The 24,000-nt window shown below is 46.1% G+C and overlaps 1 protein-coding gene across 10 annotated transcripts in view; it reads right to left on the bottom strand.

Moving 5' to 3' along the window:
* shot (dystonin-like protein short stop) overlaps nt 1–23,994 on the bottom strand; it is a 34,399-nt gene extending 10,405 nt beyond the window's left edge. For 5 of the 10 annotated variants that reach the window (XM_086969262.1, XM_086969258.1, XM_086969260.1 and 2 more), the window contains exons 1-14: nt 22,666–23,994; nt 18,156–18,302; nt 16,914–17,138; nt 14,828–16,294; nt 14,192–14,669; nt 11,938–12,098; nt 11,429–11,765; nt 8,319–11,183; nt 4,335–8,160; nt 3,087–4,105; nt 2,771–2,883; nt 2,220–2,246; nt 1,380–1,493; nt 1,096–1,213 (exon numbers count right to left, since the gene is read on the bottom strand). In XM_086969262.1, the coding sequence (XP_086825388.1) occupies nt 1,096–1,213; nt 1,380–1,493; nt 2,220–2,246; nt 2,771–2,883; nt 3,087–4,105; nt 4,335–8,160; nt 8,319–11,183; nt 11,429–11,765; nt 11,938–12,098; nt 14,192–14,669; nt 14,828–16,294; nt 16,914–17,138; nt 18,156–18,302; nt 22,666–23,979 (12,211 nt within the window). In that variant the 5' untranslated portion in view covers nt 23,980–23,994. Of the gene's footprint in view, nt 1–410; nt 599–1,095; nt 1,214–1,379; nt 1,494–2,219; nt 2,247–2,770; nt 2,884–3,086; nt 4,106–4,334; nt 8,161–8,318; nt 11,184–11,428; nt 11,766–11,937; nt 12,099–14,191; nt 14,670–14,827; nt 16,295–16,913; nt 17,139–18,155; nt 18,303–22,665 lie in introns of all 10 variants that reach the window. The other 5 variants (XM_022837036.2, XM_086969257.1, XM_086969261.1 and 2 more) reach the window with 5 other exon arrangements.
* Between the last annotated feature and the right edge of the window lie 6 nt (nt 23,995–24,000).

Genomic DNA, 24,000 nt, shown 5'->3' with positions numbered 1-24,000 from the left:
TAATAGCGTGAGTTCGTTGTACTTCGTCTAGATTTGTTGTAGTTCTTATCATTGCTCTCGTTGATTGTACCATGGTCAGCCGATTTGTGGCGCTACACTCAAAGACCGTTCGTTAAAAATTGATCGACAAAGTTTCGACAGACCAGCCTGTCGTTGGACCTTTGATGTCCATTGATTACAACGGGAAAAGTCATTGGTTGCCGTGGCCAGCGCTAAATGCATGTGTCAATAAGGGCAACGTTTAGGCCTCGGTGAGGTATTCAAGCCATTCAACTTAGATGAAGTACGATTAACAGGTTTAATACTATGATTCTCTAGCTGTGCTGATATTGTTACTAATAAAGTAGTCGTCTGTTTGTGGATGTAGGTATATGGATCTGTTGACATATAGAGAGAGGCCATGGCCTTACTTAATTTTTGCCTCTCGGTGGTGCGACGTAGAATTACATGTGAGAGTCATTTCTTCGAGGTGATGGGTTCATTTCAGAAGGCAACTCACTATGGGGCACTTGAAGAGCAAACGGTTTGGTTACAGATTGGTATCGCTCAATGATGAGCTTGGTTAATAGCAACGCGCCTTCGCGATTGCCTGCGACATCTTTATTTTGTTCGAGCGTGTTAGATCACGGCAAAGGAAATTACCAGGTAGGTAGACAAGGATGAGATGAAAAGAACATATAGTACGTGAGCATAATTCGTCACCGTCAGTAAAACACGATAACTGCCCTTCACCAAGTGAACTTTGAGGTACCGTAACCGCTTTTTTCTAATGGATGATTTTGTGCACCGCTCGCTGAATTGATGCCGACTTTTGCTGTGCGACAGAATACAGACTGTCGTCTTCTCTAATTTCTTTTTGTAATAACTATTGCTTCGTAGCCAGCCGATGGGTATCTGATTGACGTACCTAGCTATGAAAACTGGACACCATTAGCGCACATATCCAAACAATGATGATCTGTGAGCTCAAACAGCACAGATTTCATAGGTGACAGGTAAACAGATAATTTTTAGGACATAATCGTTATGGTTTTGCGCACTGGGACACTGGCTAAAGAAATTATTTTTTTGATGAATGAAGTTTAAGTCACTCACCTCTGCAAGGGTCGTTCTTAACGAGAAACTCCTCGAGAGCGACCCAGCCTCCTCCGACTCGCACCATGACAGTGGAACGAAGGATCCGCACAAGACGAAGTTTCTGAGATTCTCCGAACTATAAACAAGAAATGAAACATCGTGTTAGCACACTTACGTGACCCATAACTAGCAATCATCAGCTATATAACGGACAACGCTCGTTCCGGTTTTCACTGTAGCCGATCTGCAGAAGGTAAACGTATTGACAACAACGAGAAAGACACTATTTTTAGGTTACGTACTCTATATTTGCCTTCTCCAACTTGGAAGACTTTGAAGCGGTGGACGCAGGTACACTTGGCGACCTGTCTCTGCACCTCGTCCTGGATTTTCTCTGCCTCAGTCAGTGGGCGATTCTGTGGACCATAATTCGATATGTAAGTACAATGGGCAAGACGCACAGCATCAAACAACGACCGCTTATTCATTTAGGCATAAATATGTTTTGCAGCATTTAGAGCCTAAGCTGGTGAAACGATCATTCAACGGTCGATTTCATAAATGAAGATAAATAATGTCTGATAGTCGATTTTGAGAAAACGTCATCTATAATGATCCAATTGTCCTGTCGACACGACGACAATAAACTATGTTATAAAACATAACAGGACACACACGCACACACATACCCATACACAGAAATAGGAAAAAAAAAAAAAAACATCGAATCAACCAACGTTTCACTGAAAAGTTGAAAATCACTCATCGACACAAGCGTTCGACTAGAGGGCTAAGTGGGGTAGACATGAACTCAGAAATCGGCAGAAGCTTGCAAATATGGGGTGCCATGCCGGTTAGACTTTACAGTATGTGCAAGGACGTTGTTTTGCCCGAAGTCAAAGTTACTCATTTGTTCTAGAAAGGCGTGTGGGATAGTAGGGTGGGAAAAATTTGGAAGATGAGGAACAAGCCTAATAAGGATGGAGGAAAACATAGAAAATTTTAACCAAGCTAGCATCAGATAATTTTGCTAGCTCGAAATAAGCTCAGAGAAGCAAGATGGACTATATAAAGAATGTGCAGTGCGAGCGCCAATGGCTGGTGCAAAAGTGGCCCCTCGAACCTCCTCGACACACACTTACCGTTCGTGGACCATGCACCGCACATTGCTTACAGGTCGAATTAAAAAGGATAACACCGTTAGACTAGACAGCTGATAAAATGCCCCCAGTTATATTAATAATAGTGACGATACTAGCAATAGTGATCATAAAACACCTCACCATCGATTAACAACAAGTAACCAAGATTACCATTATCGTCTGTAGATCATCATGCACGGTAACAAAACATATACTATGCAAATTTTACATGCTTATTATTATGATTACCAAATTTAATCATACTGCGTCCGCTCTGTTATTAAATTCGATACTTCGATGCTATAGTGATCTACAGATTTGACCTTCACACGGGTAAAGATAAGAGATCTAAGACAAATCTTGACATTAAAAATGAAAACGAAGAAGAGACGTGAGCAAAAATAGCACGTTGGACACCTATTCTAAGAAATCGTACACGGCAAAATAGTTCACGGACTACTGCGTAATATAATTAATGAAGAATCATTTCTGGTAGATAAGTAGAGAGCATCGTAAAGGCTATGATATCGAAATAGACAAAGAAAACGTACATCGCGGTCCGGCCTGAGGGTGTCGATATATTCCTTGTGGTCAACGTAACCGTCGCCATTCCTATCGAAGATGTCTGCCACGCGTTCCATTTCTAAACGGCTGGTGGGGAACCCTATTTGTTCATGGAAGCGAAATATTGCATACAAACATATAAAGTATCGTTTTTTTAAGTATCTCGTCATTAGCCTCTGTAGATTTCCTGAACAGATGTATGATGATATATATATATATATATATATATATATATATATATATATATCAACATCACTAGAGCTTTGCTAATAGTGAGGTTATTTAAAACGATGATCGGCTTACTTGACTCGATAATGCCATCGATAAAGTCCTGCTTGGTGACCTTGCCGTCATTATCCTTGTCAATCTTCCTAAAGGCGTCCATAGCGCGCATCTTCTTAGCGTTGAGCCAGGCAAGGAACCTGCGTCGCCACTCATCAAAGTCGAAGTTTCGGATGCCTTCGAGTTCCCTCAGATACTTCAAGTGGTCCTGTAGACGCTTTTGGCGTTCGAGCGCCATCAGCCAGACGCTCTGCCACTTGTCCATGAGTTCGCGAGCACGCGGGTTCGTGATCGTGCCCCCGGTCTCGCCGGCAGCGCCCTTAGTGGGCGTTCCTGCGCGGCCCGGCGTGCCTGCGCGTATGTGCGGGCCTCGCGAGCTCCGGCCAGCTGGCGTCTTTGATGTGGGCTGCGGCGCGACCTTGGTCGTAAAAGCTTTAGCGATACGATCTACGTCAGGTTGGCGACGTGACATATCGTCCATGAAGATCTTGTGGTCATCGATCAGCTGTTCGGTAGCTGGAATATCGTCCGGCAGCGGCTGGGCTTCAAGGGCCGTGAGCGTAGCTTCTGCTCCCAATAGCCACCTCATGAGTTCTTCCAGTAGATCTAGAATATCGCGAAGGCCGCGGAGGTGATCCTCAAGCTTTTGCAGGCGTTGCTTGGCCCACTGGGACACTTCGTCCCAGCGGGATTGAATAATGGTGATCCAGTGTCGAATGACGCTAACAGCATCTGGATGACACTTCTGAAGTATTTCGTGAGCAAGCGCGATTGTTTTTTCCTTGTTGTGACCCTGCTGCTCCATCTCTTTCATGAATCGCTGGTGTTCGGCTATTTGCTGACGGCAGGTGGCCTCGTCGTCGGGCAGTGGACCAGCGAAACGGAGCTTCATCTCGGCGTCGCTCAACCACTCCAGTAGCATGTGTACGGATTTGTGCAGCTGCTCTGCCTGGCGTAGCGCGTCATCCAGTCGACGTTGTTTCTGGTTAGATAACGTCATAACGTTTTCCCATTTCGACTCCAGGTCAGACATCTGCTGCCTATAATGCATCAAATAATTTCACCAACAGTTTTTTAACATATCTGTAGAATGTAGCTTAATATTTTATTATTATTTGTTATTTTTTATTTATTAATTAATTTATTCATATTTTATTATGCATGATAAGTTGACATAAACTATAGTTAAATGCAAGTATAACAAATAGGTAAATATTATGTATGTTATATATGAGAATAGTTGAACTAAAATTTACATTGTTGACGTACCTGATGTGAGCTGCATCTTCAGCCGAAGCAGTGCGCAGCAACTCTCGGCAGGTCTTACGGACGGACTCGAGGTTGGCCTGGCGGTTTTTGAGGTCAGCCTGAAACTGCTTGTGCTGTTCAATGAGATTGTTGACAGTATCGAGGTCTCCATGCACCCGCTCGTTGGGATCAAGTGTGGGAATGGACTTGTCAAGCCAATCGATGAGGGCCTGCACCGCGTCCTTGAACTGGCCAGAGAACAGCAGTGCCTCCTCTAGCTTGCGCTGTTTATCGACAGCCTTGGCGCATACGCGGTTCCATTTGTCTTTGAGGTCATCAAGCATCTTTTGCAGAGTTGGCACATCCTGTTTCGGTGCTTTGTCCTTAAGCAGACGACCCGCTCTCATCGTAGCATCGTAGGTAGCCTGCTTTCCTGCTAGCGCTCTTTGGAACTCTTTGTGCTTAGACAGGGTTCTCTTAATTTTCTCTGGGTCGTTCCCGACGTTTGCGAGGTCTTCAATGGTATGCTCAGCCTCGGTGAGCCACTTGTCGAGGGCCTCGTAGGAGTCATGGAACTCCTTGGCTTCTTTGTAGCCGTGGTCCAGAGCACGGGTGCGTTCGGCTGCCTTCGATACCACGCGTTCCCAACGATGCTGGACACTTACAAGCAAATTTTTAATGAGAATAACGTCCTGTTTCTGGCTGAAGTATTTAAGGTGGGTTCCCTTTTTATCAAGATTCAGCATTACCTCACGGTGGGCAGAGACATCTTTCTGGAAGTTTTTATGCTCTTCGATCTGATCGAGTACGCTAGGCAAGAGTCGCGATACGGGCTTGAGATTGCTCAGATATTTTTCGCTGTCGGTAAGCCAGTCGACGAACTGTTGAAGTGCCTCATGGAATTCTGTTGCCTCCCTGAGGGCAATCTCCAACTTAATCTTTCTATCGTTTGCCTTCTGCAATACAGTATCCCATCTAGATTTCAGCGTCTTTAGACTGTGTTGGAGATTCGTTGCAGAACCATCGGAGCGTCTTACGAAGTCTGCACCTTGTGACAGGGTGTTCTCCACCTTATGGCGGTTGCTGTCGATTTCGTTATACAGCTCCATAAAACGATTAAGTTGCTCCCTAGCGGTTTCCGGAAGTCCTCCGACAGGCTTGGAGGATGCTAGCTGTTGGTCCACGTCGCTCAGCCACATAAGGAGATCTTGGATCTCCTGGCTAAACAGCTGTGCTTCACGCAACGCCGCCTCAAGCTGTCTCTGCTTATCGTTGGCCTTGTCCTGAAGCGACTGCCATCTAGCATTGAGGTTCGCAAGCTTGGATTGGGTTTCTCCGGCATCTCGGCTTGAGCGGTCCAGCTCGATGAGCTGGTGTCCAGCCTTGTTCAGGGAGTCAACTGTGGACTGATGAGCTTGTATGTCGTTCATAAGTACCTTGTGTTTAGCCAATTCAACCTCGATGACCTGAGGATCGCCAACGACGATCTTGACGTCCTCCAGCTGACGATCGGTTTTGTTGATCCAGGTAAGAAGCTCGTTTAGGGCGTGTTGGAATTGTCCTAGCCTTAGAAGAGCATTCTCGAGCTCCTTCTGGCGATCCACTATGCCCTTGTTGAGAGCAGCCCATCTCTTGTTGATATCTTTGAGGGCTTCTCGTATAGGCCTGGCCTGGTCAGGGGTGGTGCGTTCGGTGAGTTCCTTGGCTTGCCGATTCAGGGCCTCCACTTGTACCATATGGGGATCCACATCGTCTTTGAAGTCCTTGAGGTCTGCAATCTGGTGCTTAACGGTGGCGATATCGGAGGCAATGGGACCCAACTTGCTATACCGCTCTTCGGCAGAGTCGAGGAACTCGAGCAAATCCTGCAGGGTGTTGTGGAATCCCATTGCTTTCGAAAGTGCATCTGCAAGACTCTGTTCACGTTTCGCGTAGAGAGTCATTACGTTTTGCCAGGCTTGGTCTAAATCTTCGATGTGTTTTTTCACTTCGGGCTTATCTGGCTCACCACAGAGCCTCATGAGGTCGGTACCGGCTTGTTTACACTGGTCAACCTCTGGTTTTGTGTTGCCGATCTCTTCGCGGATCTCTTGAAGTACCTCCTGCTGCTGTTGAATAGCGCTGGGCTCGACCGCCGGTGGCTCCTGGGCGTTAATGTTATCCTGCAATTCCTTAAGAGCTCTCATGACGGCATTGAGTTCATCCCAGAATCTTTCTGCCGCAGATAAAGCGTCATTCAGGGACCTCCCACGTTTGCTGGCAAGCCCCTGGATTTCCTCCCAAAGATCGTTCAGTTTTGCGAGCTTCTTCTTGATGTCTCGCACAGCAGGCTCATCTCCGTCAGCCTTGGATATAACGTCCTTAGCAGCCCTGCGCACGGCGTCAAGAGCCGACGACTTCTTTTCAAGGTCGTCCACGATGGCGTTGTTGTCTGAGATTTGTTCCTGGATTTTTTCGACGTGCGCCGAGATCGGCTCAGCGTTGTTCAACTGGTCAGCAGTGCTAGCGAGTGCGTTCAACATACCGTCCAGTTTATCAGCGAACTGCGCAGTTGACTGCATCGCTTCTTCCAGTGCCTGCTGCTGGTTTTTAAGCAGGTTCCTGAGATCGTTGTAACGTTGATTGTCCTGATTCATGATGTACTGTACCTTGCGGCCTTCCTCCATTGGCACGAGCTTGATAAGGGCCGCGCCCGTTTTATTCAGTTTGTCCAACAATGGCTTGTGATCGCTCATAGATTGCAATAATGCTTTGTTCTTATCTTGCTGTTTCTTGATCTGAGCAGGGTTAAGGGCAGGCGCGCCAAGCAGTTCAGCCTCGGTTTCCATCTCCTCGAGCCATTGAACTAGCTCAGCGTGCGTGTCGAAGAAATGCTCGGCAAGAGGCAGAGCCTGTTCCAGTGCGCTAAGACGGTCAGCGCACATCTGCGATACGCGATTTGATATGTCTTTAAGATTTTCAGCCTTGTCCCTAATAAAGGATTGGTCTTCGCCTGTCGATTCGCGCATGAGCTTCTTGGCAGCCGCCAGCAGATCTCTAACGCGACCCTTCTGGCTGCTGACATCCTCGCAGATTGCCTTGTGCTCCTTGAGCATGGCGCTGAGGGCGTCCGGATCTGGGATGATGGGTTCTGCATGCTGCAGCTGCTTCTCCAGATCTCTAAACCAGTCATTAATTTTGTCGAGATCGCCAATGACTTCGCTATTACGTTGCTTGGATAATTCGATACGTTCAGCCTTCCGTTGAATCTGCTCACAGATGGCATCGAAACGCCTATTAAGTCGAGTCATCATCGATTCGATAACATTTGCTCCTTCACCTGGCGACAATTGGCAGAGCTGCGGCCCAAGGTGATTCACAACCTCAATAATTTTGCGAACCTGCGAAATATCTTGTTCCAGTCGATGAATGGCACTTTCCTGCGCGTTTAGACCAGCACCTTCAACCGATTTGAGGACGGTCTCAGCTTCATCAATCCAGTTGGAGACCTTCTCGTGATTCTGGTGGAAATTTTGCGCAATTGGTAGAGCCTCCTGTGCTTGACGAACTCTTTCAGCCGCTTTGCTTGCAAGGTCATTGTAGCGTGCTTGCAGATTGTCAAGGCGATCCTTCAGGTTGAAAGCATCGTCTCCAGTGGCGAACCGCATCATGTCTTGTCCGGCTGACACGACTTGATCTACTTGTCGCTGGTGATCAGCAATGTCCTCGCCAAGCTCAGTAAGCTCTTCGAGTTGCTGTTGAAGCTTTTCCGGGTACACGCTTAGAATCTGATAGCGCTGCAGGCGGCGTTCCATCTCGCTTATCCAGCTGAGTAGCTCGTCATAGTTCTCAGAGAATGCACGGATTCCTGAACAAATTCGCAAGGTATATGTATGTTTTTGTAGATTTAAATACAAACCCAGTAGTTTGTGATTCTCTATAATAGTAATACATTATTTTAGTACTTTTTAAAAACAAATTTTTAGTCTCTAATAGATCGCTGTCGGCATAACAAAGGTTGCTTACCCTCTTTAGCATTACGAAGCATATCCTCCAACCGCTCAGACTCTTCCACGAGCCTAGTATAACGGTCGGTCAGTTCTCGCATACTATCTACAACTGTTCGAGCTTCTTCATCTCCCACGAGACTCATAAGGGTTTGAGCAATCTCGGTGAGCTCTTCGAAGTCTCGCTTATGATCTAGAATATCCCTATGGAAGTTTTTGTGTTCCTGGGCACGTTGAGCGGCCCTGTTAGCATCGGTAGGGATGGTCTGCATGGATGTGAGCTTCTTCTCTGCATGGTCTAACCAGTCTACCAATGGAGCCATCTTATCCTGGAACGATTTGGCAACGGGCAGCGTTCTTTCCAGAGCATCCATACGCCTCTTGGCTCCGCTGTGAAGTTTGTCATATCTCTCACGGATATCTTCAAGCGTGTTCTGGATATTCGAGCGTTCTGCAGGGGCGACATTTTTCATGACATCCTCGCCCATTCGCATAAGCGAATTGATGTTGCTGTGTCTATCCTGGATCAGGCGGATAAGGAACTTCTGTTCCTGCAGTTGGGCCTTGACTACCTTATAATCTCCCGATGGTGGTTTCTGATTAGAAGCCATCTCCTCCGTTTCCTGGAGCCATTTCTCTACACTAGCCAAAGCCTCTTGGAATTTTCCGGAGTGAAGTAGGGCCGCATCGAGCGTGCGTTCCCTTTCATTCATACGCTCCTTAAGTAGATTCCATTCACTGTTGAGTTTTTCGATATCGCTTTCTAGTTGGACAGTGTTTACGCCGGCGGGTGCCGATTGAATTAGACCTTGGCCGATGCGGTTGATCTCCTCAATGGCTTTGCCCAGCGGTTCAACGAGGTTGCGACGGAAGTGCTTAAATTCTTCCTGTTGTTGCCGAATAGTCTCAACGTCAGCGCCTACGGGACGGAAGTTTCTTTCCTCGTTGGATGCCTCGTTAAGGCTGCGCTGTACATCGCCGAGATCGTCGTAGAATTTCGTTAGTTTTTCCAGCATAGCTTCGATGCCAGACTCGCGTTTATTGGCTTTTTCGTTGAGGCGACTTAGTTGCTTCTTCAAGTTATCCAGTTGAGTTCTTAGACCCTTTGCGTCTTGGGTGTAGCCCTGAGCAATGACGTCGCGGGCTTCGCGCTCCGCTTCCTTAAGCTCTTCATCAGCTCTATGCAGCTTATCCTTGAATGTTCTAACTTCGGTCATCTGGATGTTTAGAATACGAAGATCGCGGCCAACTGGACCGAACTCACTAAATTCGTCCTCGAGATGACCGAAGTTGGTTTGGACAGATTTGAGTTTGTTGTTGAATTGGGTCATAACTCCGGCGGCAGCGTCGAGCTCGTGACACTTATCTTCAAGTCTGTGTGTGAGCTCACGGTGACGACGCTCTAATTCATCCATAGTATCCGAAATGTGACGCGTATCGCAGCCGATTGGTGCGCCGTTGATCAGGGACTCACCGTATGCACGCAGACGGTTAAGATCCTTATGGAATTCCTGTGTCTCGCGAAGAAGACTCTTCATCTTTTCGAGTGTGCGGGCATCGCGTACGCCATCATCGTGCGACGCTGCACGATCCTCCATGCGTTGAAGGGTATGTCCTACGTCGCGGGCCTTGTCGTTAAATTCGCCAAGACGAGCTGCAATATCGTCAAGGTCTTGGGCACGGTTCATTATAGTCTTACTCAGCTCGTTCCATCTTCTCTGAAGGTTGTCTAGGTCGTCGCGAACTTTCTCCTTATCAATGTCCGTGCAGCCCAGGAAAACGTCTCCAATACTACGCACGTTATCGAAGTCAATGGCGTGACGGGACATTTCGTTTTTGAATGTCTGAATTTCACGGATTTGTTTGTCTAGATCGGCGCGGTGGTATGAAGGTGGTTTTAGTTCATTAAATTTAGCTTCAGTGCCTTGCAGCCAAGGACCAAACTTATTGAGGACCGAGTAGAACCTTTTGCAATTCTCCATCGCTGTCTGCAGTCGAGTGTGCCTTTCAGTCGCCTCGCGCTTGATCTTCTCCCAGTTCTTGCGCATGTTATCCATCTTTGCCTTCAGCTGCTGAGCTTCAGGCTTGTTACGGCCCAATTTCTGGATGATCTCATTACCTTTTGAGAGGAGAATATGAACCTCGTGTTCCTTGTCCAAAACTTCACGGTAGACGGGCTCATAACGCTCGATCTGCTGGCGTAGGATATGCTCGTCAGCAGAAATTCTGAAGTCAGCCGACAGCTTGTGTTCAATTTCATCGAACCAGTCCTGGGCCTCTTTGAGGCTCGCTACAAACTCGCGGTCTTCCTTGAGCGAGTTCTCAAGCTCAGCGCGTCGGTTACTCAGCTTTCGGTTAAGGTTATTGTACAGGCGGTCAGCAGCAGCGAACTTGCTTTTAATTTCGCTCTTTGAAGCGGGATCACTCAAGATATCACAGAGGTGATCGCACATACTTTCCACCTCGGCCAGTAGAGGGCGCTGTCGTTCGAGATCATCCTCGAGACCAGCGAGTCGCCGCAGTTGATCATGGATATCAGCGCCGTCATCACCCAAGCGATCAAAGTTGTCACTGATATTCTGCAGAAAATCTTGAAGCTTGTTGATGGCCTGATGGAATTCTTGGGTGGCCCCTGTCGCTGCATCTAGGTTTCTTTCGCGTTCCTCCAGACGACCCAAAAGCTCGTCCCACCTCTTGCGGATATCGTCCATACCCTCCTTGACCTTCCTAGCAGCAGGGTTCGCCGAGCCCATTTTTGAGCAAATCTCGTTTCCGGACTGGTTCATCCTGCGCATAAGAGGCTCCTGTGAGGTAAACTCGTCGCGCATCACGTGCACCTGTTGCATTTGGGCGGTAATCATACGTGGTTCATGAGCGATGGGGCCTATAAAGAGATACAAACGAGTTAAATTTACGAGCTCAACGAAATACTCAAAGGTATCTAATATCAAAATAATAAGACTTAATAAAAAAAATACTTAATATGCTGTCACACTAGCTCTGGAAGGTGACAGGGAAGGTACTCCTAATATAGACTAAATGACTGTTATAATTGATGTTAACCATTTCTTCAGTAAATCAAACGATCAGCCGAAAAGGAGCGATTCTAAGGCTCAGCAAAATACCCACCTAGAACTTGAAACATTTTATCCTTTTGATTCAGCCAGTTATCCAAGAGCTTATGGGTATCTTGGAAGTCCCTAAAGTCATTGAGAAGTGCAAGTTGATCCCTGATCTGGGATTGCAGAGTGGACCATTTGCTAACAAGCTCGTGGAGCGAGTGCTGAAGACTGTCTGCGCCAATCGCATTGGGTTTTCTACGCAACAGGTCAGTAACTTCGATCTTGACTCGGTCCATCTCATTCTGACGGTCCGCCAAGTCATTTTGAATCTCCTTCAAGACGGAGTATTGCTTATCGGCAAGTTCTTTAGAGGCGGGTGACACGTCCTTGGGCAACTGGCGCTCCTATTTAATAAAGAAAATGGATTATTAGCTAAGTTTCCGACATATATGTGCACTGTATCGCCCAATGAGTAATAAAACAATCTATCATACATCAAAAACAGATGCCGTATCACAGGAAGGAAGTGGATAACATTATCATTATCTATAGTGTTAAAAGTAGAAGTAGTAATACCTTAGTTTGCACAAAGGCCGAAAGAGACTTCATGGTGTCGTGGTGCCTCTTGACCTCATCGGCAAGTCCGTCCAGATCCCTCTGTCTGTCAGAGAGCTTCACCCCGATAATTTGATAACGGTGGTTGATTTCGCTCAGCTGTTGTTGCACTGGACTTACATCTGGTTGAAGAACGCACAATGGTGGAACGCACGCGCGTTAGAAGGTCCTATTGTGTATGGAAAGCGGCTCCTTGTGCGGAAACTTACCCAAATTTATGGATCATAATGTTTTATCTTCATTAGCGCAACGTGCAGTTGTTAATGACGGCCTAAACGTCCGACAGTATTAAGGAAATTCAGCTACGACGGATGTTCTGCTATAACATGCGGTGTTGCACACAAAAGACGAGAAAAGCAAAAAACGCTACCGAAAAGTATTTGAACGCCACGTTCACCAGCCAAGATCACTCGCTGGCGAACGTGAACGCTACGTATGAAGGGGCTGATGCTGATGGATTGCTAAGTCCAAACATATATCTATATCGAAGATAGTGAACTAATTCGAAGAAACCATGAAATTCGTACCGGACCACAGCATCGGTTTGGAAGTGTCGCTAGTTAAGTTGTAGTTAGGTTCACTATTCCTGATTGTGATGGTGATATCAGCCGAAATGACAGGGGTTGTTAGCTCGTTTGGTCAAGCGCGAGACTAAAACGGCCGACGTTGACGTAGCTTGAAGTCGGTCTTTATAATCCGCACTTGGTTCGCCACTCTGAACGGCTATAATAAGTTAAACCATAGATACGAAGGGTACAAAAGCGTGATCTGAACCTACAGACCTGTTAACTGCGACATGCCGGTAACAAGAAATCGAAAAATGGATGCGTAGTTCCGAGACGTACGGAGGGAATAAAAACAAATAGTTCGCTAGTTTTTTTCTATTCGACAGTTAGTTTCCGGACAAGTTTCAAAAATGTGGAGGTAGGCAGATCGGAAGATCCCACGATGTCGGGCCGGGCTGTAGCCAGCAATCGCTGGCGTTATCCAACGCTGGGCCGGTGAACGGATCCGAAATACAAGTTGGCTGAGAATTTAGATGTGGGGCTCATGATCGCGAATCGACCCGCGATACAAAATAGAAAGACTCACCGAGTTCGATCGATGCGAATTGTTCAACTGAGCTTTGCCGGCTGCTGAACCCGCTCGTCGAACCGCTAGTCTCCGCAAGGGGACTTCGCACTTCGGGCATCATGGCAGATTCTTTTCATCACGGACATATATAACACACACACACAGAGACAGGACGCGGAAAACGGCAAGTTCGTTCAGTTAGATAGAAAAAGAGAAATTAGGTGAGCACGTAGAGTGTCAATAGCTCAAGGTACAACAGATAAGCCGTCCTAGCGGCCATTGTGAGTGCTATAGCAGTTGTGCAGTGAGCAGGACGCTTATTTGTCAATAGCTAAGAAATATGCTAGCTAATTATTGCTCGCTAAGTTTATGTGAATGTGTGATTAGGACGTTTTGCGGTCGAGCGAGGCATTGTTGATTATTATCGGCTTGATGGGAACATCGAACGAAAAGCGTGTCGAAAGACCTTGATTGAAACACCGTATATTATACCAATCGTGTATGGAGTTTCAATGCCGAATGTAGCAGCAGCAGTAGTACTGTTTTAAACGAGAACATAACGTTACTCAATACAGGTAGATGGCATGCAGGTAAGTTGTTGAAATCAAACTGTCAAGTTGACAACAAGGCATGTTCTATTTAGACTAATAGTAACGAACGAACGGACTGAGTAGGACATAATCGAGGTAAGTTGGTAACTTCTTGCGATCATACGAATTAGTAAGTTGATTAGCGCAAAAATTAACTGAAGAAAAAGGAAGCTGGATATATAAGTGTGATTCGCTAGCAGAGAGCGACCTGGTCGCGCCACTTAGTTAGCTCAGCGCTGAGCGATAATTAATCTTCACTGTGACAGAATTGTTTTGCAGTCGGCCCAATCGACCTTTCATCAATATCATACCGAACCGAGTTCTGGGATTCTCGATTGATGCTTTTACTGAAACCGTCTCACAGACGAGCTATCGATCAAATCAGACAACGGATCCGAACGAAAACAGGTGAGAACATAGTTTCTACAACTTCATTATTAACAACTGAAACAGCTTCGGCTTGGTTGTTTCGGATAACAGCAATAGATGCAGTAGTTATTGCAGTGGCTGTTGTTTAGGCGAAATTAGGCAAAGAAGGTTAGCTAGTCTACCTGATTTAATAAAACTGGCGTGCGCGGCTGGGTTAGCATGGTGTTTAGGTTGGGTGGCAGCTTTGTTTACGCGTTCTGAGTTGTTTGGGTTGTGATTTAACGTGGAAGCTTGTTGATGTAGTTGCAGATGCTGCTGTTGCTGCTGCTGTTGCGTCGGCGTTAGCAAGGTCTCGTCAGCAAATGCGGCTGGCGCTAAGGTGTTTTTGCCACCTGCGATGGGTCTACCCGGATGGCTACTGTTGTTATTGGATTGAGGGTGAGGGCCATGACCATTCGAGTGCCCATTTTGCTGGGCGCAGTGGCTATTCAGTTGTTGTTGTTGTTGTTGTTGCCCCGTGTACTCACTCCGTGTGGGGCTGCTCTTGATAGACATGCGGCTGCTGGCACGTTCCTCGGATATGAGCGAATCGTAAATGCGGCCCAGCTCGTTAACCTTGTCAATAGTCGGTCTGTAGTCAGCGTGCTCCTTGATGAGCGGCTGAAGTCGCACGTCGCAAAAGAAATTAATAAAAAAAACACAAAAGTCAACATGAAAAGACAAGCTTGAAATGTCATTAAGAAAATGTGCTCTGTTCAGTTCTACCCTCTCCGAGATCATATCGAGATGAGCGATGAAGTGGGTTATGCAACGCCTACCTTTATTTCCATCGCCTGCCTCCTGATGGCGTCCTTGTCGAGAGACACGGGCTCAAGGCGTTCGATTTTATTCTCTATTGCCAATAGCCACTCAAGTACTTTCGCTCGGAGGGTCTCGTAAGCACTAAGCTGCTCCATTCTTAGGCGGTTGCTCCTTTCCTGTTCGGTGAGACGTACGTCCATCTCTTTCCAAAGCTGCTCGAGCTGCCGTAGACGATCCTTAATGATAGATGTGTCGGTGACATCCCTACGTCCAACAAGTTCCCTGCCGGCTCTGATCACCTCTTCAAAGTCCGACTTCTTCTGATTCTTTCGACGAATAACATCTTCGAGGCGCGCCTGTACTTCTTCGGCAGATCTAGCCACTCCGCCCTCTTCGATCGAGTCGATGAGCTGCGATAGCCAGTCTTCGAAGCGCGAGCATTGGCTATTGAACTGGTCTAACTGATGGGAGACTTCGTCAAGAACTTGACCATTCTTGCGGAGTTTATCGAGCACTTCGTCGTAGCGCGAGTGCATGTCACGCAGCTTTTGCTCAACCTTCTTCGCGAGTTTCGCCTGTTGGGCAGTTTGAGTCATAGCTTCCAGCACTGAGCGCTGGCCTTCGATCTCCTGCGTAAGTACCCGGTGCTCGTGAATCTGCTGATCCAGACGCTCACGGATTAATGACGCTGGTCGCGACTGGATCTTGATCTGCGACTCGACATCATCCATCCACTTTAACAACCTATTGAGACCATCCTCAATGTCCTGTGAGTGGATGAGCGCCACCTGCAACTCGTTCGTTTTTTCTCCGATTAGATTGACCATCTGTTGGTAGACGTCATGCAGATTCTTAATCGTCTCCTGAATCTGAGACTTCTCCGGGGAGCCTGCTGGGAGCATGTCGATAAGAGATTCACCAGCATGACGGGCATTGTCGATCAGCCGACCCTGCTGGATGATATCCATGTTGAAGGAACGCACGCGGTCCAGCTGATCTTGAATTTGTCGGGGTTCTGCGCCGGCAGGCTCCTCGAGCAGCTTCTTGGCCTGTTTCTGGGCATCATTGAGCCAGACTGTCGCCTTTTCAACGGTTTCGTGATAGTTCCGCTTGCGTTCCCCGAGGCCGCCGAGCTGGTCACTCAGTTTATTTACTCGATTGAGGAGGATCTGGTAAGTGTTGGTCACCTCATTGACCTGACTCTTCACCTCGCTCTCAAGAGCCTCGATATGGCCCAAGCGGTCGGGGTGGGCCGTCCGGATTTCATTCAACTGCCGGAGGTAAGTTTTAGATTCGTCCATGAACTTCTGGGCAGCCATAGTGAGAAAGCGAAGGTCAGCCTGATGCGATATGACGTCAGTCGAAAACTGACGGAACTGGTCCATGTTGTCGCGCAGATTGCTAACATCTGACAAGTACTTTTCGTACTCGGCTAGTGTGCGCTGGGACGCGTTGAGCCAGTCGATGAAAGTGCGCGTCTCGTTCTGTAAATGATTCAAACAAGTGTAGAGTCGAAGGCCAACTCTGTTATTGCTGTCAATATTCGACAAAGCATCGCGTAGGTGTGTGTATCATCATCATTGCAGTATAGAGTTAGGCTGACTTCGCTCGCTGCTTAAGCTTAGTGGTGCAGCCAGCGGCTCTTTGCCTTCCTTGCATGGCTGCGCTGTCTACCTGTGCTGTAGTTTCATCGGAAAAACTGACGCAAACTGAATTAACAGAATGCCATCAGTTGTGCTGATCACCACAGCCTTGGGGAAAAGCAGCAAGCGCATCGCCCTTCATGGAAACACGCAAAACTTTGAGTACCGGGTAAGTTGAAACGGAACAAGTAAGACTGGATGCCATGGACGGGAAACATTAATTAAAGATGGCGACATTTCAAAGTATAAACAGCTTACGACTCGACAACAAGAAGATGCATTTTGCGATGGCGCTAGTGAGTGCGTGGCTGTGCTAATTGTGATGTCGAAAAAACAATGCCAGCAGAAACGACAGAGGTAGGTTATTTTTGTTGCTAGCAGTACTAACAATAATACAAGCAATAGTGTTATTTTCAACTTCGCAGAACGTGTATTTGTATGCATCAAAAATAATACTTACGGAGAATTTCTGGAGCTCCTCGAGCGCCATGTCGATCCTGCGCAACAGCTTATCAGCGTTCACGTTAGACGTGTCATAGCGCGACTTAATACTCTCAGCTGATCGTTGCAAATTCGAGATCTCTGAAGCTGACAGAAGCTCGGCGCCCTCCTTAGAAATCTGGCGAACTTGATCCAATGCCTGGTTGACCACCTTACGATTGATCTCAAGTTCCTCTTTAACAGTCTGTGATGATAACAAAGAAAAATTGGCAGAAAATTTAGCGTAATTAGACAGAATGTTAGTGAACATTAGGTGCGTGAAGCTGTTTTTGTCGCCTGCGTAACTAACTATGTGTCTATACTGGCATAGACGAATAAACACCAGCTTCAAAAGTTCTGTGATTACTTTCTGGGGAATAGTGCACCGGTAGTGCACGTACACGATCACACGATCCTCAAGAGGCAGGCCGACCGAGAGACGTCCATGGACGATGATCGTTATACAGGTGGCCTGACCGTAGCATCAGCGCTCCCCATCTCTATTGTATGAGCCTTTGTTACCAGATTCTGCTGTTGGGCTTGCACAGATGCATCTTGCAATCGCCCACCTATCCATAAGCTACTAATGTTACCCAATGCGAATCTGTATGTAAACAATTTCATTTACACACCCTTAGCGCATTCGGCCGCCTGTCTGCCCGTGTCCTTGATGCGACAGCACGCAAACATGGTTCGCTCATGTAACAACTACTCGTAGGCATAAAAAGCATCACTAGTTCACTATTGTTGTTCTACCTGAGGATCGTTAGTTCTATTCATCTAGAGCTAATGTAATGCGTCTAGAAATACGGGCTGTTGCTACTACGTCTGATATAGTTACGTACGGGGTGTCTGTGGAAGCGCTGAAGCCGAGCGCAAAGCTCTGAACACATATAGATAGATGTCTTCAAAGTATCTTATTTTCTCAATACATCAGTTAATGTACTGCCGCTAGGCGAACGTATTCTATTGCTTAATTAAGTTCGCTCAAAATATTCTCATTAAAAGGTAGCAGTTAATTGGTTGACTGGCTACAGATACAGGTCAGCTATACGTGTGTTGCCAACCTGAATATATGGGGACTACCTGTACATATCAGAGAGTACAATCTACACGTTGCATTTCATCGACCGCACGCAAAATGTAACACTAATAAGCTATCCATAAGCTATCTGTTTCCACATCCTCTGCAAATTTAGACAGCGCAGCGTAACAAACTTACCTTGGCGACCGCCTGTTGGTGTGCCAGTCTATTAACATCCTCGTGTAGCGCGCCAAGGCTAGCAATCCTTGTCTCAACTTCACTTAACCATGCGGCGAGGTTTGTAAGGGACTCATCGCTGACGCGATACCTCTCCTGCATTGCCGCCTGGCGATTGTGAAGCACAGGCCCCATAGGAAATAACACCCACACGGCAGCATGGCACAAATACATAGAAATACGCTAAGTTAGTTTCTGATCAAATAAGTGACAGCAAAAGTTTAGCGGCATTCGCTCAGCAGACACGCTCAAATTATCACAGGTACACAGACACGCAGAGCGTTACACGGTGTGCTTTTGGTACACTGGTTGATTAATTACTCGGTTGGTTTCTCTTGATCGTTTCTAATCAATGGAACTATATGAGTGCATTGTGAGAGGTGGTTACTGTTTCTGATGATTGAAGAATCTCAACTGAGTACCCGTTTGGCAAATGGCCTATGATTCCCGTTCAGATCACAGGTGATGTGCTTTGAATCGGGCTCAAGATTTCAGGGTATCGAATTTTTTTTGCTGGGCTCACTCTCTCAAATTCTCCTTTGACTGGCCGATTTGAGTGGAAATTTTCATAATTAAAACCAAATAACAGTAGGATACACCGAAAAAAAGACAAATGTTGTGCCAGGAGCAAGCTCTAGCAACGTCTACATGTCTGTTTCTTTCCACAGTTAATTTTTCACACTGGGAGAAGGCCAACAATTGGATTGATTACAGAAACAGCGACGGTAAACGTGTTTTTAAGGTTTGCTATTGCTTTCTTAGGCCAGAGACAATTCCGAGTATTATCGCTACGGATGCAAAAAAGGAGCACAAATCTAGAACAGGTAGAACTAGAATGGAGGCAAGCATTTCCTCCATGTTTCTCATTGTGTTAGTAGGACTGCATCAGCTCACACACTGGATTAGTTTTTTAGGAGGATTAATAAATTTATGAGCTTATTTATTCTGGTTGCAGTTTTGTTTATTTTTTTTTATTGTTTTAATTTTATTTTGTGTATTCTTGTTATACTATTTTTGTTATTTATTACAGATCAATCGCACATTCCCTTCGCGATCGTTTTAGGCATACGATAGTGGTGTATTACCGAGCGCGTTAATTTTAGTGGCAACGATCGATCGATCGGATGATCAGAAGTTGATGACAGAATTTCTTCTGCATATGTTTACAGGTAGGTGCATTTTCAATATGTCAAGCGAGCGCTCAACGATTCAGTTATCTATTAATAACTGCACGGATAATTACTGCTATTGTTTCATTAATTAGATTACTGATTTACTTAATGCTATAAATTCAACTGCTATAAATGTCAATCAGACAAACAATTGTGATGCTATTTGAGTACAGTGTTTCTATCGAAAAGGCTGTTTGTCAATAGAAGAAAAACGTCGATGGGTTTGGCCGGACGACTGACTGTTGATCGACTAAAGTAAATAAGTCGTGACGACAGCGACCCAAGTAGGATGGATACAATGCATTGCTGTGATCTGAGAATCTGGTGATGTTACAAAAACGAAGACGATGATCACGTTCAGGGGCATAACAGAAAATTCGTCTGAGAACGAACCTATCGATCTTTCCCGAGCATGACAGCTGTTGTTAGACAATTGATGCTCTATAATTTGTTCTAATCAGTACTAAATTGTCGAATTTTGGCTTCAATACTTGGGTCGTTGGATGACAAGCCCCTCCCGGTACGAGATCGCCCGGATTCGAACCCCACCACCTCATGTGTTCCTAAGTGTCGTAAACAAATCGCGCTAAGTCAAATAGGCTTAATATCAATAGACTGTTTCGTCAGCCACCTATGAACCGTTCGATGTGTTGTGGTTGTTCCATTGCATGTCTGCGTTTTCAGCGTGTCTCCATACTTGGCCAGCAAAAGGCCAGACAGATGTACAACTCAGCAAACACAAATTCCTGCTATCGTTTGTGTGTGTAGTCGTAGATATTACGTGTACGTCCCATTAGAGTATTATTGCACTTAGATATGTAATATATTGGCAATCGAAGCGCGGCGTCTCCGCAAGCGTCTACCGGCGATTGTCCGAACCTTGCTCACGCTTACGGATGATGGTAATATGGCGATGTGGATTAGCAAATACAACTAAACATATATTAATTCAGTTGAAGAGAAACGCTGCATTGTAGTTTTCATCGCTCTAGAGTATTTCCAAAAGAGTTACAGTCGAGGTCAGTCTAGCTCGAGTCTACGTTCCATCCCGTACTGCTACCGAAACTATGCATCTACCCCGTTACGATAATAATGATAGACGAGATCTAGTGATTACTATGTATCTGATAAGAACTAATGAAAACGATGGCGAACAGTCATAGGACGACTATCGTGAACCGCAATGACGATACATGAGCTCGGGCCGGCAAGATGGTTATGGCCGATGCTACAACAAACCATAAAAGTAAACAACAACAATATCGAGGCCAGTAAGGACGGCAGCAAGAATGACGCTATCGTATTAATCAGGCCAACATCAATGTCAACAACGGGAACACGGGTGTGACAGGCAACGACTACTTCGATACGAGGACGATTTTCAAACAATGACAGACATCAACGTCGCATAATCAATAACGAAAAGACTAAAAGCGATAACGAGACGATGTCTTAGCGAGAACTATTTTTACTGAATAGCCTTTAGGACAACACAGCACATGGTACACCGATCAACATCCATTACCAACGAGCCGCTATCAGTTGAGAAGGCTTAGTAGGGGAAGTTTTCGAAAAATCCCGCACTCTCGGGCACACAACCTAACCAGTCAAACATTCATTCGCACGCCACACGCAGATACAGCTCCAGCAAACAGATCTTAGTAAAACATCTCGAAGAGACGGCCGAGTCGCCTATGAAACAGGACTGCAAAAGAATTCAGTGAGCAATATTTGGCCAGTGTGTCATGTTATTGTAGCTACTCGTGCAATTTTGTCCCGTCGCTGACGGCCCACGGACTATTGCTGAGGACGAAAGCCTCCAGATCAACGATACGAATTGAGCATCGGACTATTTCCCTTGCTGCTGATCGTTAAATAGACGATGCCAACAGAAGCGCTTCGTCCAACCACTAACTCGATCGTAAGACGGACGGTGACCAACGTCGGTCGTCCGTCATTTTACGTTATTTGTTTCAGCAATTGTGGATCACCGTCATCGTTGTTGTTATTGTTACTGTGGGAGGCGTTCAGCTCTTTCTCGCGGAGATAAAAGCGAATCGGACTGAAGAAATAAACTTTGATGGTTGGGGAAAAGGAAAAATCGTTCCTTTCGCTGTCCTATACAAGTCGCCGTCTGCAACGTTACTATATATGGACGTGAGGTAATGCTGGCATTTATTGAAGTGCTATAATAGTTTACAATTGAATCACAGTGTCACCACGATGAGGAACTGGTTCCGATTAGGCTGAACGAACGCGACTATTTCTGCGAACATTTTAGAAATAAGCTACAGAGAGAATTTGACGATGCTGTCGGCAATAAAAGCTGCTGATTGAAGGAAGCGAACGAACTAGACAATTGAACGCTATACTCTCTACGAATTTCATACTCATTTATCAAGCGTTACAATGCGACCAAGAAAAAAGTATGCATAGATTGTGTTCGATTGGTTGCTTCAAAACGTTTTTGCCGTTTCACGGATCTAGTTCGTTAGTTGGAAATGTTTCATGCATGAAATTTATATAAGGTTCAATGGTTCGGGCTACCGCACGACCGAAATGTTAGATCTGAAATAGAGGTCAAGCTCCACAAGCGAGTTACGTTCAGGCTCGAAGCTCAGTCCGTGTTGAGGTGATCCCCTAGTTCTTTATTCGTAGCGGGAGCACGTTGCGTGCGCGTATGTGTTTTTAAGCTAAAACTCTAGGCGGCTACCCCAGCTGCTCGAGGTGCTCATAGAGCTCGTGGTGAGTTGTGCTTGAAGAACAACGAACTAATAATTACTACACAACTCAACACGTCAGAAGACTGGCATCATACGTTAACAGCAATAAGGACAACAACAATAACAATAAAGGACTAGCACAACAAACAAAAAAGCACAAAACAATTCGTTTGTCTGTAGCACTACGGCTGTGCGACGACAAACAAGACAAAAAAACGAGAGGGTAGATAGAAGCTTTTTGCTGGCTTCGTTTTTTCCTTGTATCTTTACTGAGCTGATTATATAAGATGTGAAACTAATTATGCCCGCTTAGGGTTCCGTAGAGGAGCACGCAAGCTCCGCCGAAAGGACAGTTCTGTACACCTGCTAGAATTAAGGAAACAACAATAAGAAGGTAGATATACTAACATACGTTGCTACGAGTGATAATTTGACAATTTAGATTGGGTGTGATTTGTGTTACTCTCCATTCCAAGCTTGTCCCAACAGCATTGCAACTTGTTGAAACATTTGCAGCAGGCATCTTTTCATTTGCTGATTCGTGGCAATGGCAAACAGCGCTTGATCTTTTTTTACCTTTTGTGCGTCAAAGGATAGACCTCGGATGGCTTCTGAGAGCGACTGGAACCCTGAGGTGACACCCGTGCTAGAGACACGCGAGCGCTGAGCGCCCTGTGGTGACCATGTGACAAACGATAGATCCGCAGCATCGAAGAATGACATAGACGCGCCAGACGAGTGATCAAAGAACTCGCCAGTCTGACGGTCGATGATACCGCGCTCAAATGCTTCGCGCAGGCTGACAAATTCGTCTGATTTCATATCCTTGATGCGAATATCACTCAGATTCGAAGAACTGATAAATTGTTCAAAGCTGATCTGTTGGCTGCCGCCCGGCTTGACAAAGATGTGCTTATGTGAATCGTAATACTCCCGCTTCAGCTGTGACGACGATTCGAGCCGATTTTCCTGTTCAATCATGGCGGTCTTGTAGTTGTCTTCCTCATCCTCGGCTAAGACGAGTTCGTTGAGCGACCTCACAACGATGTTACTTTTGCCTGTAACCTTCTTGAGCATTAGAGCATCCTCAAGCTTCATTGTAACTCCAGTTGCTGGTATACGAATCATAAAGTGTTTTGCTGCGAGCACATCACTGCTCACGATCTTATCGACGGTGGTCTTCGACCCGACAACCAGTTCACCCTCAAAATGTTTCTTAAACTCGGTAAACATCTGCTTGACCACAACTTCGGTATCGGTAAAGCTTGATGACTCGCGCACGTTCTGCCACTGTGGGTCTTCGATTTCCTGGGCACTGGCAATCGAAACTTGTCGCGTGGGCGAGCTGTGTGACGAGGACAAGGAGTATTCGTGCTCTTTCACTGAGACCTGCGTTTTTGATGGCGATATTGAGCGCGAACGGGCTGCTCTTGCAGGAACGATTTCTTTAATCTTCGAAGGCGAGGCTGATCTTGAGGTTGATGGTGATGACGGTGTCGTACTTCTAATCTCGGACACATAGCTCGAGCTCTGCTGACTTGAGCTTTTAGTATCAGATAAAACTGATATTTGTTCCCTTGAGTGCTTGATTGGTGCGGGCGACCGACTTGTCGTTTTCACTTCTTCGATCTCCTCAGACACTACAGATTTTAAAGTTGAAGGAGAAATTTCCTCTGATTTCTCCTCAGTGATTCGTTTTGATGGTGAAGGCGATCGTCTACTTGAGGTTTCCACCTTTGAGAACGATATCTTCTCCTCAACAGTTTCAACCTCGCTAACACTGGCCCTGGTTGGGCTCGTAGTTTTTTCTGTGCTGCTTCTATGCTCTTGCACGATAACCTGGGAAGGTTGCATCAATCGGGTCGGAGAAGGAGTTCCTGCTGTTTCCATTTTCTTCACAGGTGATGTCGA

This window comes from Varroa jacobsoni, unplaced genomic scaffold (assembly GCF_002532875.2).
Source record: "Varroa jacobsoni isolate VJ856 unplaced genomic scaffold, vjacob_1.0 scaffold_686, whole genome shotgun sequence".
NCBI lineage: Eukaryota > Metazoa > Arthropoda > Arachnida > Mesostigmata > Varroidae > Varroa > Varroa jacobsoni.
Note: the sequence above shows the minus strand (reverse complement) of the source record. Positions and strands in the feature narration are given on the sequence as shown.